This window comes from Camelina sativa, chromosome 16 (genome assembly GCF_000633955.1).
Source record: "Camelina sativa cultivar DH55 chromosome 16, Cs, whole genome shotgun sequence".
Classification (NCBI taxonomy): Eukaryota; Viridiplantae; Streptophyta; class Magnoliopsida; order Brassicales; family Brassicaceae; genus Camelina; species Camelina sativa.
Genome location: NC_025700.1, coordinates 1,228,551 through 1,240,552, shown reverse-complemented (window position 1 = coordinate 1,240,552; position 12,002 = coordinate 1,228,551). Strand labels below are relative to the sequence as shown.

Below are 12,002 nucleotides of genomic sequence, written 5' to 3'. Positions count from 1 at the left end.
TATCATTTATTTTGTATTTATTTTATATATACAGTATATTTTAGTTTAGTGCTTTTAAATTCTGTGATGCAAAACCTTTTCATGACTGAGAAGTGAGAAAACGTTTAGATGTAGCTGTAGAACTACAAAATGCAATATGACACTCTGAAAATGTAACGAAGTGAATAAGTGATAACTACACACTACCCACTTAGTCGTCGAAACAAAATTTTGTTTCACCTCTAAAAGTAAAAAGAAGAAGATTTGAGGTCACAAACACGATTCGCCAGTAGTCAAACATAGTTATGGTCTATATATATGGATGAGTTACATCGTAACGGACGCTTTTTTCACATCCCTATTTATTTAGTTGCATTCTATAAACAAAACATATAAATTTGTACGTCCTTGACTATACCTAATTGCATTTTTCTTTTGTTCGTTTTTGAAAAATTAATTTCTGTTTTATTCATGATCTCGCATATACCTAATTTATCATTTACTTTTTGAATATATCTTGAAGTCTAACTAGTAAACTTTTTTTTTGGAACAATATATAGTTTACTAAATTTTAATGTAAGGATGACAGCAAATGTTAGAAACCACCTAAATTAATTGAAGTTTAATGAATTATAAGCCATAACTTTATCTTACGTATGAGAATTAATATCTAGACAAACTATCAACTTCAACCTACAATTAATTTCATATTAGACTCATAACATTTTATATATTGCTCACAATCTGAATGTCGTGTATACAATATCCCCTAAATTTGTTAAATATGTCCATAATTAAAAAAAAAAAAAAAAAAGTTGTCCATAAATGAAGAGACTCCAATGCATGTCATTTTTGACTTTTTCTTCAGTTTTAGAACGCTTTATTCTAACTTCTCACTTATTTCTTTTAATTAATTTTCCTGATATATGTTGACTTTGCAATTTTCTTAAAGACAATTACAATCATACCCTTCCCGACACATTCGTTCTGTACGGTACTACCGTAGCGAAGACTCCTTCTAGAGGACCATTAACCTAGCTACCTGCACCAAACCTTCTCTCACCATATACATATAAATGATATACTATATACGTATACACATTCATTACAGTCTCGTGAAGACACTAATACACTTGTATACATATATCTACAACGACAACGATGTGTAAAAAGAGTTACGGGCGAGGATTCCAATGGCTGCTGCACCTTAAAGTGAACAAAGTCAATATTAACCAAACAAAAAGGAAAAAAATCTTTACTCTTTTGGTCAGCTAGAGAAAATATATATCTTGGCTCATATGTAAATAATGAAAGTTAATCCAATCTCCACACACCACACTTTCTAATAATCTAGGTTTGTCCTTCCTTTTTTTTTTCCCCTAGTAATTTATTCAACTCGTGTGACTTTATGCCTAATTCTCCATTTTTAAAAATAAATTTCATAATATTTAGCATATTTTTTTAATCTTGATATTCTGGTGAGAGAAAGATGGGTCTTCATAATCTAAATTGAGACACTAGTTTGTTGTTCAACACCTCCCCTACCCTCGTGTTTCGAGCTTCGTTACATCGTTCTTTTTTCGAGAAAAAGCCGCAAATTCAGCCAAGTTTTTTCCGGGAAAGTCCGGTAACACTTAAGGGCATTCTTTTGTTTGTTTCGTGGAAAACAGCTACAAAGTTGTAAAGATGGCTTCTCTTATTAATTAATCCTCCAGCTGCATTTTCAGATTTTTCCCAAGTATCGGATCAGATTCTTAAAGGTATTTACTTTTTCTTTACTCTTTTATGCTTTTTTTATTTCTTCCTTTCTTCTTCTTCTTCTTCACGATGATTGTCAAAAAAACAAAAAAGAAGTTCACTTGCTACAAAAGGAAAGGTATCGAATCATAAACAGTAATTATCACAGTGCGTTTGTGTGACTGATTGGAAAAAATCATGAAAACAGAGTTTTAACAGATCACTTGCATGATGAATATCAATATATATAAAAAAGTTAAAAATATTTTTGGCTTGTTTCTTTTTTTTTTAATATATAAAAATTCAGACATGAGTTTATTCTTTGCTTGTATTAACAGTTTCCTTACCACTTCTCTATTAAAGTGTGTGAACTGTTAAATGGAGAGAAACTGTCGGAGAAATCTTAAAAGAGAAGGCATAAATGGAATAGGGTGTATGTGGGTGTTCATCAGTCTCTTTGGATCTAATCAGAAACGTCTCTTGATGGATTTGAAACGTGGAAGCAAAAGAGTTTCAGGTTTTTCTTTCTTTAATATTATACTATATGTGTCTTGAAAGAATCTTTCTGTTATAAAGATAATATTAATCAGTCTTCTTTGTCATAAATTACTTTAATTTATGCAGGGACTGAGATGAAGCAGCTTACTTGTTCTTGTGAGAGTTCCTCTCATGAGAGTAGTGTTGACAAACTCATTGATGAGGAGGAGGATATCGATGTTTCGATTGCTGGAGACGAACATGTGGAGACGACTGAGGTTTGTAAGAGTTTAGGTGATGAATCTGAAGAGAAATTTAAAGAGATAATCAAACGGTTGATAGCTCAGAAAGAAGGAGAGATCCAAACTTGTAAAGACTTGTTGGAGGCTTTTCATGTTTTGGGTTCTGAAGAAGAAACATTCATGAAGAAGATTTCACATGTAGATGCTCAAACCTTGGGAGGAGATTCTAAGAGAGTGGAAGAAGAAAAGCCTGAAGTAGTCTCCAAGCAAGAGGCGGTGGTAAAACCGAAGAGGAAACCTAGTTTTTTTAGCAGGAAATGGAAATCAGAAGAAAGGAGAAACAGATCTCAAGTTGCAAAAACAATTGTGGTTTTGAAACCTGGTCCAAGTAGTTTGAATCTTGATTCATCATCTGATCCTCATTCTAATGGTAACAAGTCCAAAACCGGGAGAACCTTTTCTCGCTTTCTTATCGGTTTAGTCAAAAGAAGACTACAATCTGCTGTTGGAAGGAAGTCATGTGATGATCATGTTGATAAGATGAGCCAAAACTGTTGTAACCAAGAAGAGATACAGAGTAAATCGGAGAAGCATATTTCGGATGAAGAGAAACAGTTATGTAAGGAAAGAAAGAGTGAGGCGGCTGATGAAGAGGATACTGTCCACACAAGCGAAGACTCAGAGAAAATTATGTCTGGCTTGTATATTGCAGCCAAGAAACACTTGTCTGAAATGCTTGCAAATGGAGATATAGATGTGAATTTACCAGATAAGGAAGTGCCAAGAATCCTTGGGAAGATTCTTTCTCTCCCTGAGTTCTGTTCACCAGCAGGCAGTCCTAAACTGATCCCGGAACATGATTTGGGTAGCAATCTTAGCCCTCTTGGCCAGACAGCTGAGAGAGCAGATACTCTGCAATGCAGTTCAGCTACAAATGATATGACTGATGAAGATTTAGATAAAGAGGACGATACATTGTTTACCATTGATGTCTCAGTTCCTAATGGTGATTATTCTTCTTCTTCTTCTCATTTTATTCTGTTTCTTTCCATTCCAAATTTTATATTGTTCTGACAAATGTCGCTAAAATGCTTTCAGATTCTGAGAAGGAAACTGAGAATATTGATAAGGAAGAGAAGACTGAGATATATCCATTATCTGAAACTTGTCGCTCTTCCATTTCCCAGGAAGTCGAAAACATTGATGAAGATGCGCTCGAGTTTCGTGAAGAACATGTCAAAAAGGTTAGACAGCTTCTGGATGTGATATAAGTGAATTACATTCTCTGTTTTTCTTGAATGAGGATTTCATAATTCATAGCTTATCTTGTTGCAGGAAATGTTCAACCAAGAGCATTCACCGTCTTCTCCTCCAGGATCTCCACCAAATTCTTCAGTAAGGTTGACTGAATGCAAAGAAACCGCCACTGATGTGCAAGGAAAGTTAAGTCCAGTGTCTGTGCTTGAGCCTCTGTTCACAGATGATGACAGTAGCCCAACAACAAGCACAAGTTTCAGTTCAGGTATGTAAGAACTTTAAAGATCAGATCAACATTGATTCATCAGAACTTGGTTTCTTACTGTTTCTTGATTCACAATTTAGCTGGAATGCGGATGCAACCACTCTGTATAAGATTCGACGAAGCTGATTCTCCAAAACCAGAGAAAGACAACAATGTCAAAATCAGCATGGATGAAAAGGAGTTGACACTTGCATACATTGAAGCCATTGTGAAATCCGCAGGCTTGAACTGGGAAGATCTTCTAACGAGGCCCTTTTACTCGGAACAGCTTCTTGAGCCAGAATTAATAGATGACGTAGTTTTCTGCCCTACACAGCTCTGTGACGATAAGAATCTCCTTTACGACTGTATCGATGAAGTTCTTATGGACTTCTGTTGGAATGAATTCAATCCCGGGCCTTGGATTTCATTCTTGAAACCTGAGGTCCAGCTAATCTCAGACATGGACATCGCAGCTAAAGTGGCAAGAGAAGGAGTTTACTGGCATCTCCTACCTCTGCCTTCCCCTCACACGTTAGATCAGATAGTGAAAAAAGACATGGCTAGACCTGGAAGCTGGATGGATCTCCGGTTTGAGATCGGTTGCCTTGGTTCTTACACAAGTGAAATGATCCTTGATGAGTTAGTAGAAGAGATCATCGTGAGCTGCAGAGATATGATTCAAGTTGAACCAATGCAGGAACCCAACAGCGACAACCTGTGATGAGGCTCTTTCGTTTTAACCTTTTGTTTATCCTGTACAGTTTCATTGCCACTGCCATGGTCAAAACTCTCTAGTTGACCTGCTGTGCAGCGGCACAACCACAGCTTTTTTTTAACATAAACACAGACTTTTGTTTCTTTCACTTCTATACTCTGTTTTTCTTTCCAGTGGCTTCTGTAGTTTACTCAGCCAAAGAGATTTTTGTATTGAGTATGAACTATAGAGTGTAATAACACGAAGATTGAACTTCCGCAAAACAAAGATGATGGTTTTACAAAGTGCCAATAGAACTACAATTATATGGTTTTAGCTCTTCCCCAACAAACAAAACAATACAAGGCCATGAATTTAACTATAGTACAAACACAAACTCTAATGAGGCGTACTTGTATTTTTCTTTTTCTTGCCGAATGCTTGGCTCTTGCTTTCTGATTCATCATCATCATCCTCACTTTCATCACCAGTGTTCTTACTAGAACCAGCGGATTCTGCAACCGATCTTGCATATTTTCTTTTCCCTGCATCAAACTTGGCTTGTAGTTTCTGATCGAGAGGGTCATCTGAGGGTCTACGCTTTGTTTGTCTTGACACTTTAGCACCAAGTCCAAGCCTACACAGATGTTACAATGGATACTTCATATTCAATTTCAAATTCGCAAAAATGAAGTGCAAATCAACATGAACAAAGAAATTTTCCTCCACCTGTGTGGTCGAACTTCTGGTTCAGTCTCAACAGGATCATCCTCTGCAGGCTTCGTCATATTGGCAACCCACTTCTCAGCCTACAAAACGCACAAACTCAAAGCAGTGAGATGAAACCAAATTACATGAACGCAAATAAGAAACTTACAAATATAATTCATGGATCAGAAGAAAGATCTAAATTTTAGTTTTGGGCTTCCAGGAGGTAAATCTTACAAGTTTCTGTGCAGTATGTGTTTTAAGAATCTGTGGAGTTTCCTTCTTCTTTGCCGTTTCCGTTGTCATTGCAATTAGAGTACCACCACCACCTAACCTCCTACTCACCGCATTAAACAAAAAAGTTCACAGTCAGAACTGAGTTTTTACACGCTAAATCTTAGCCCCATTGGCAAAATCACTGCAACAAGTTAACCTAAGAAGCTATAGTTTCGAAGACGAGCAATGCTCACCTTCTTTCACCAGAACCCACCCTTAGAATTGGTCCCTAAACCTATCCCCAGTGAGATAATAATATCAACAAGTAAAGATTTTTATGGTATAACAATACACTAAACCTCTCCCCACAGAAACCATGTGACACAACTTCATCACAAAACGAAACAGTAGACTCTCTCAGACATTTCCTCAAACACCTTCCGTGCATATCCTAAGTTAACCAAACTTTAAAACTAAAAAAAAAACCGTAGGTAAAGGCATACACGAACAAGAACACAGACCTTTATGCAGATTAGTAAGAAATCACCAGTTCAAGATAAAAAAGAAACTTCCGTCGCCGCCGAAGAACTTCTCCACAGATACCGACGAATAAGCTCGCATTTTATCTGCTAAAGGTTTTCTAATAACCAAAATAAACCGATGTTCAGATTCAGTTTTTTGTTTCTCCACATGATTTCGGTTCGGTTCGGTTCGGTTCGGTTAGATGTACACACTCCTTTTAAGGTTTCGATTTATTTTCTGCTTTGGGAAAAAATGAAAAAAAATGCTAAAGAAGAGCTCCTCCGAATCATATCGTCTTCTTGCTCCGATACTATCATCATCACTAAACAAAACAGAGATCGAACGTATCACAAGAATCATCAATGATCATCCATTCCCAAACCATCCGATTCAACCCATTCTCGCCAAACACATCCCTGTATCGTCTCTATCACCGGAATTTGTATCAGAAGTCCTCGGTCGTCTCTTCGCCGCTCATTCCAATGGCCTCAAAGCTCTCGAATTTTTCAAGTATTCGCTTAAAACCTCCAAATCATCTCCACCCACCTCTGATTCCTTTGAGAAAACACTTCACATTCTCGCACGGATGCGTTATTTCGATCAAGCTTGGGCTTTAATGGCGGAAATGCGAAAAGACTACCCTGATTTGTTGAGTTTCAAGTCAATGAGCATACTTCTCTGCAAAATCGCTAAATTTGGTTCTTATGAAGAAACTTTAGAAGCTTTCTTGAAGATGGAGAGAGAGATTTTTAGAAAGAGGTTTGGTGTTGATGAGTTCAATGTTCTTCTACGAGCGTTTTGCACGGAGCGAGAGATGAAGGAAGCGAGATCAGTTTTCGAGAAATTGCATTCCAGGTTTAACCCAGATGTGAAGACGATGAACATTTTGCTTTTAGGGTTTAAGGAAGCTGGTGATGTTACGGCCACTGAGCTGTTTTATCATGAAATGGTGAAACGAGGATTCGAACCCAATTCTGTTACTTACGGTATTAGAATCGATGGGTTCTGTAAAAAACGCAACTTTGGGGAAGCCTTGAGACTCTTTGAAGATATGGATCGTCGAGGTTTTGATATCACAGTACAGATTCTCACTACGTTGATTCATGGGTCTGGTGTAGCTAGGAATAAGATCAAAGCACGCCAACTGTTCGATGAAATTCCCAAGAGAGGCTTACTACCTGATTGTGGAGCTTATAACGCTTTGATGAGTAGTCTCATGAAATGTGGAGATGTGAGTGGTGCAGTCAATGTGATGATGGAGATGGAAGAGAAAGGCATTGAGCCTGACAGTGTAACTTTCCACTCCATGTTTATTGGAATGATGAAATCGAAAGAGTTTGGATTCAATGGTGTATGTGAGTGTTATCAGAAACTGAAGGGAAGATCTCTGGTTCCGAAAACACCAACCGTGGTGATGCTGATGAAGCTGTTCTGTCAAAACGGTGAAGTCAATTTAGGATTAGACCTGTGGAAATATATGTTGGAGAAAGGGTATTGCCCTCATGGCCACGCGTTGGATCTCCTTACCACTGCACTGTGCGCTCGAAGAAGAGCCAATGATGCATTTGAGTGCTCGATGCAAACAGTGGAGAGAGGAAGGTGTGTGAGCGAACCAGTCTATCGGATGTTAGAGACCTCATTATCGAGCAAAGACGAGTTGGGGAAACTTGAAGAACTCAAGATGAAGATAGAGAAACTGCATAGCTTTTTGCCACCGCCTGGTAAACAGCTAATTTAGAAGCCAGCTTCACTGTAATTGGTTCTTGTTTGCAGACCAATTGAAGGATTAGTATGTTCATTTATATACAATATTCCACAGGATATTGGTTACCTTTTTGTCACCCAATTGAACAATCAAGAACCAAAAGCTTTTGATTTGAGGATTTGGATTTGGGGATTCGTTTATATGACAGTATTGTGATTCAGACAAGTTTACATGAAACAGAAACAGCATGCATATGTTGTTTGTGCAAGGTCCGAGCTTTTTGAGCCAAGAGCAAAGTAGAGAGTTAAACATTATATGGCTACAGATTTACAGCTAATAACATCTATATCATCATCCCAAGTCTTTGGTATAGAAGAACATACCATCACTCCATTCATTGACGTCTTCCTCACATTCTCAACATCTATTACCACAGTAGAGCAATCCTTACCAATCACAAAGATACTATTCCCAATAGAAACAAGCCGACAAGGCTGTTTCATCACCAATTGAGATAGCTTTCCGATACTAATCCACATTCTCTTATGCTTGCACCACATTGTTAGCTTAGTTCCAAAAGTTTGATCAAAAACATAGAGCTCATCTGCCACAACAACTGCTGGACCTTTCCATCCTGATGCCATAACATCTTCCATGTGTTCCCAAACCCCGCTAGATGCATTATAGACTGCAGTGGAAGATCCACCACCCCGAACATATATCTTTCCGTCCATTAAAAATGAATCTTCTATTTCAGGGACAATATTTGCATCAGAACAGGATTTGCAGGTTCTGGTCAAAGGATCATAGATGTCCCAAGTTCGTTTAGCGTTTGGATCCAATCCTAACCCACCAATTGCCATAATCTTTCCATCCACCGTTTCACAAGCAAAGTAGCATCTGCGTAGGCAACGAGAATATTAAGAACTGGAAAGAACAATATCGAGCGGGTTGCTCACCACGGAAAGATTAAGAGAAACAGAAGTACCTTTTAGTTGAAAGAGGAGGTACCACGTCGCAGCAAGTGTTCATAGCAGCATCATAGCAATAAACCTCATCAGTAGCATCTTCTAACCAACCACATCCACCCAACATAAACAGTCTCTTACCCAATGCTGTAAAACCCATGCCTTCTCTCTTTGGGATATATTGATATTCATGGACTCTTTTCCACGATCTTCTAGACGAGAACGGATTCAGCATGTGTAAGAAGACACCGCCAGATAAGTCACGGCACAAGGCGTAAATCCAAGATTCAGCCAAGTTAAACTTTATTCGATAATCGCAAAACTCATCACTGCACACAACATCTCTCCATCTCCTTGAAACACATCTCATTGCCATGTGATATTCTCTTGGAACTCTAGCTAAGAAGGATTCTGAGATATCATCAGGAACTCCGCTTATAAGCGCAATTTGTGTCTCATTTGATTGATCTGCTCGTTCTGTCTCCTCAAGTACTATACACGCCATTGTGAATGATCCACCAAAAATATGATTCTACAAAACCCTGTTCATGGCCACAAATAAACAAACAAACACTGGCTCAGATATATATGGCTAATCCCTAAACTAAGCCAAATCATAAGTGATCTTGATGATCAAGAGGAGTATACTAAGCCATAACAACAAATCAAACAGTTCCAATTCCAGATCCAATGTACAAAAAAGTAAACCAATGATTTAGCTCTCACATTCCACAAGATCAAACGCGTCAACAATTACATCAAACCAACTACGAAACAATCAGATCTAAACCTCTGCAAACAAATTTTTCCAGAATTGAAACAGATCATAAAAGCTTGCCCCAGATCTCATATCGTCTCAGAAAAAAAAACGAGATTGAGGAAAAAGTGAATTTGAAAATAACATAACATAGAGAAGAAATTTCGAGGATTCCACTTGCCTTCAGGGCACGTCTCAAGGAACAGCAGAGTTCTCCCGTTTGTGAGCTTCCCGGCGAAGGAAGAAGAGGAGAGATCAGTTTCTTTCTTCTAGGCAACTAAAACGACATCGTTTGAATCGTCTTTAATTATTTTCTCATTTAGACCCTCATAATATTAATTATTATCCATTAGACCTTAATTTTCTCTTTTTCAATCAGAAAAACCCAGAATCTTGAGAGACACGTTTTAATTAAGCGTTTTTGTTGCTAGCTAGGTTTTTAATCAGACAGGGGGGTAACAAAAAAGTCATTAGGGTTTTAACTTTTAAGAGAAGGGCATCCACCATGATGACGCGGCGCAAGACACGATCTTGTTCGAAGCCAAGGAATGAAGAAGTAGTGAAGCCCGAACCGATCCCGTTCGATCTCGTAATCGAGGTACTCTTGAGGTTGCCTGTGAGGTCTGTAGCGAGATGTCGTAGCGTATCGAAGCTATGGAATTCCACATTAGAAGGTCCACATTTCACCGAGTCGTTCTTTACCTTGTCTTCGTTTCGTCCGAAGATCTTGTTCACATGCCTAAAAGGGGATGAAACGGTCTTCTTCTCATCATCACCAAATCCTCAAGATCTGTCTATAGCCGCCAATATTCGTATGAGTTTCCCAATAAACTCTTCCTCTCATATTTGTCGTCCTGTTCGTGGCTGGTTATGTGGTTTACATCGAACTACAAAGGGCGCCACAGTTACTGTGCCATTGGTATGTAACCCTAGCACAGGGGAATCCGTGCCCTTACCCACCTTGAAAACAAGGAGGAAGGTAGTGATAACCTTTTTTGGGTATGATCCGATCGTAAAAACTTTCAAAGCATTGTGTATGACACGGTCATCGGTAGGAGGAGAAGACTCTCCTTCTGGAGAGCATCAAGTTCTGACGTTAGGAACCGGGAAGACAAGTTCGTCAAGGGAAATGATAGATTGTCACATACTACATCATCCTGCTGTTGTGGAGGAAACCAATGGCTTTTGTCAATATGATGCGATATGCATCAATGGTGTTTTGTATTACTTAGCCGTGGTGCACGATGTCTTCGAGGGGCATCCTGATATAGTATGCTTTGAGTTTGAATCTAAAAAATTCAGTTATATTAAGAAAGCTGATCATAGCATGGGAATGTATTCGGGAGGATATGGGCTTGAACCAACTCTAGTAAACTACAAGGGTAAATTAGCTAAGCTTCAGCCGAGTTATTCTAACGTCGACAGAATATGCAACGGTATTCAACTCTTGGTTCTTGAAGACGCCGTGAAACACCAATGGTCGAGTTATATCTATATTTTGCCTCCTCCGTGGATGAATTTATATGGAGACACCAAGTTATGTTTTGTTGGAACCACTAGTAGAGGTGAAATTGTGTTGTCGTCAAACACCATCTCCCGCTTTTTCTACCTTCTCTACTACAGTCCCGAGAGGAACACTATCCAGATAGTAAAAGTCAAAGGATTGGAAACCTTTAAGGGTCATAAAGCTTACATCTTTCTAGACCATGTCGAGGATGTGAAGCTTGTGCCAAAAAAGGCCGTAACATAGTCCTTTCACTATCTTATTTAATTAATTACTATATCTTTTTCATGTTCTCCTGATGGTGTTCATCTTTTATTCGTGGTTTATATATACACAGTACTTGTAGGCTATGGTTGTTTAAAACTCTTATTTTCATGAGCAATCGACTTAATTTGCAAATAGTTTCTTCGATGGGTTTTACTTGTATGTTAGTCATCTTACAGGGCTAAAGAATTCAGTTCTTGAGACTGTAGATATATGGATCATAAATCATGAAAAAATGTATAAACCTATGAAATCTGCATATAAATATGCGACCTCAAGATATATATACTTTCCGGGCGAAAGACACAAGCAGATGAAGCAAGTGCTTGTGGCCGTTAAATATATAAGCACAAAATCGGCCATGCTCTTAATATATAGTTAATACATATATTGTATATAGTTATAATTCAATTATATACAGTAATATTTATTTTGTTTTATGTGATTGTGTTCATATCTCTACGGTGAGGTCCATGCACTTGTATAAGCATAAGTTTTAGCTTTCCATGAGAAAGCTGAGTTATATGATACTTAATGGATTAGTTTACGAGATTATTATGAATCAGGCAAAAATGGTGGTAATGTATAAGGGTCTTTAACGTCGTTTTTAAATAGCTAGCTTTATTTTTAATTTTCCCTTCAGACCTCGTATTGTGATGAATTATATAAATAGACCCTTTTATAAGAAATTAAGAACCCAATATTATATCTAGCGGTTTATCAGA

At 38.0% G+C, this 12,002-nt stretch overlaps 5 protein-coding genes across 8 annotated transcripts; 3 read left to right on the top strand and 2 right to left on the bottom strand.

Annotated features, from left to right (window-relative positions):
• On the top strand, positions 1,360 to 4,944 carry LOC104749175. Of its 4 annotated transcripts, none has more exons than XM_010470764.1 (6): positions 1,360 to 1,739; positions 2,080 to 2,233; positions 2,341 to 3,441; positions 3,534 to 3,679; positions 3,771 to 3,957; positions 4,038 to 4,944. In XM_010470764.1, the coding sequence occupies exons 2-6, from the start codon at positions 2,095 to 2,097 to the stop codon at positions 4,658 to 4,660; spliced, it is 2,196 nt and encodes a 731-aa protein (XP_010469066.1). In that variant the 5' UTR covers positions 1,360 to 1,739; positions 2,080 to 2,094; the 3' UTR covers positions 4,661 to 4,944. The 4 variants fall into 4 exon arrangements, with proteins under 4 accessions (XP_010469066.1, XP_010469064.1, XP_010469065.1 ...); XM_010470762.2 differs by having other exon boundaries at positions 1,361 to 1,739; positions 2,055 to 2,233; XM_010470763.2 differs by lacking the exon at positions 1,360 to 1,739 and adding an exon at positions 1,764 to 1,855 and having other exon boundaries at positions 2,055 to 2,233.
• On the bottom strand, positions 4,893 to 6,202 carry LOC104749176. Its single transcript, XM_010470766.2, has 4 exons — positions 6,079 to 6,202; positions 5,579 to 5,678; positions 5,363 to 5,442; positions 4,893 to 5,270 (listed from the first exon to the last, which is right to left on the bottom strand). The coding sequence occupies exons 2-4, from the start codon at positions 5,645 to 5,647 to the stop codon at positions 5,033 to 5,035; spliced, it is 387 nt and encodes a 128-aa protein (XP_010469068.1). The 5' UTR covers positions 5,648 to 5,678; positions 6,079 to 6,202; the 3' UTR covers positions 4,893 to 5,032.
• On the top strand, positions 6,312 to 7,984 carry LOC104749173 (pentatricopeptide repeat-containing protein At3g61360-like). Its single transcript, XM_010470757.2, has one exon. The coding sequence runs from the start codon at positions 6,342 to 6,344 to the stop codon at positions 7,815 to 7,817; it is 1,476 nt and encodes a 491-aa protein (XP_010469059.1). The 5' UTR covers positions 6,312 to 6,341; the 3' UTR covers positions 7,818 to 7,984.
• LOC104749174 (F-box/kelch-repeat protein SKIP4-like) lies at positions 7,981 to 9,759 on the bottom strand. The gene is made up of 3 exons (XM_010470758.2): positions 9,691 to 9,759; positions 8,773 to 9,294; positions 7,981 to 8,684 (listed from the first exon to the last, which is right to left on the bottom strand). Exons 2-3 carry the CDS (start codon positions 9,255 to 9,257, stop codon positions 8,096 to 8,098), a joined length of 1,074 nt encoding a protein of 357 aa, XP_010469060.1. The 5' UTR covers positions 9,258 to 9,294; positions 9,691 to 9,759; the 3' UTR covers positions 7,981 to 8,095.
• Positions 9,976 to 11,259, top strand: LOC104753218 (F-box protein At3g61340-like). Its single transcript, XM_010475504.2, has one exon. The coding sequence runs from the start codon at positions 10,015 to 10,017 to the stop codon at positions 11,257 to 11,259; it is 1,245 nt and encodes a 414-aa protein (XP_010473806.1). The 5' UTR covers positions 9,976 to 10,014.

Excerpts from the sequence above, each read along its gene's own strand:
- LOC104753218 (XM_010475504.2), top strand. The coding sequence starts at position 10,015 with ATGATGACGCGGCGCAAGACACGATCTTGTTCGAAGCCAAGGAATGAA.
- LOC104749174 (XM_010470758.2), bottom strand. The coding sequence starts at position 9,257 with ATGGCGTGTATAGTACTTGAGGAGACAGAACGAGCAGATCAATCAAAT. Across the intron at positions 8,685-8,772 it reads CCTCCTCTTTCAACTAAAAG|ATGCTACTTTGCTTGTGAAA; the intron begins GTACTTCTGTTT and ends TTGCCTACGCAG.
- LOC104749173 (XM_010470757.2), top strand. The coding sequence starts at position 6,342 with ATGCTAAAGAAGAGCTCCTCCGAATCATATCGTCTTCTTGCTCCGATA.
- LOC104749175 (XM_010470764.1), top strand. The coding sequence starts at position 2,095 with ATGGAGAGAAACTGTCGGAGAAATCTTAAAAGAGAAGGCATAAATGGA. Across the intron at positions 3,442-3,533 it reads TGATGTCTCAGTTCCTAATG|ATTCTGAGAAGGAAACTGAG; the intron begins GTGATTATTCTT and ends AAATGCTTTCAG. Across the intron at positions 3,958-4,037 it reads AAGCACAAGTTTCAGTTCAG|CTGGAATGCGGATGCAACCA; the intron begins GTATGTAAGAAC and ends TTCACAATTTAG.
- LOC104749176 (XM_010470766.2), bottom strand. The coding sequence starts at position 5,647 with ATGACAACGGAAACGGCAAAGAAGAAGGAAACTCCACAGATTCTTAAA. Across the intron at positions 5,443-5,578 it reads CACATACTGCACAGAAACTT|GCTGAGAAGTGGGTTGCCAA; the intron begins GTAAGATTTACC and ends TGCGTTTTGTAG. Across the intron at positions 5,271-5,362 it reads CCAGAAGTTCGACCACACAG|GCTTGGACTTGGTGCTAAAG; the intron begins GTGGAGGAAAAT and ends ACATCTGTGTAG.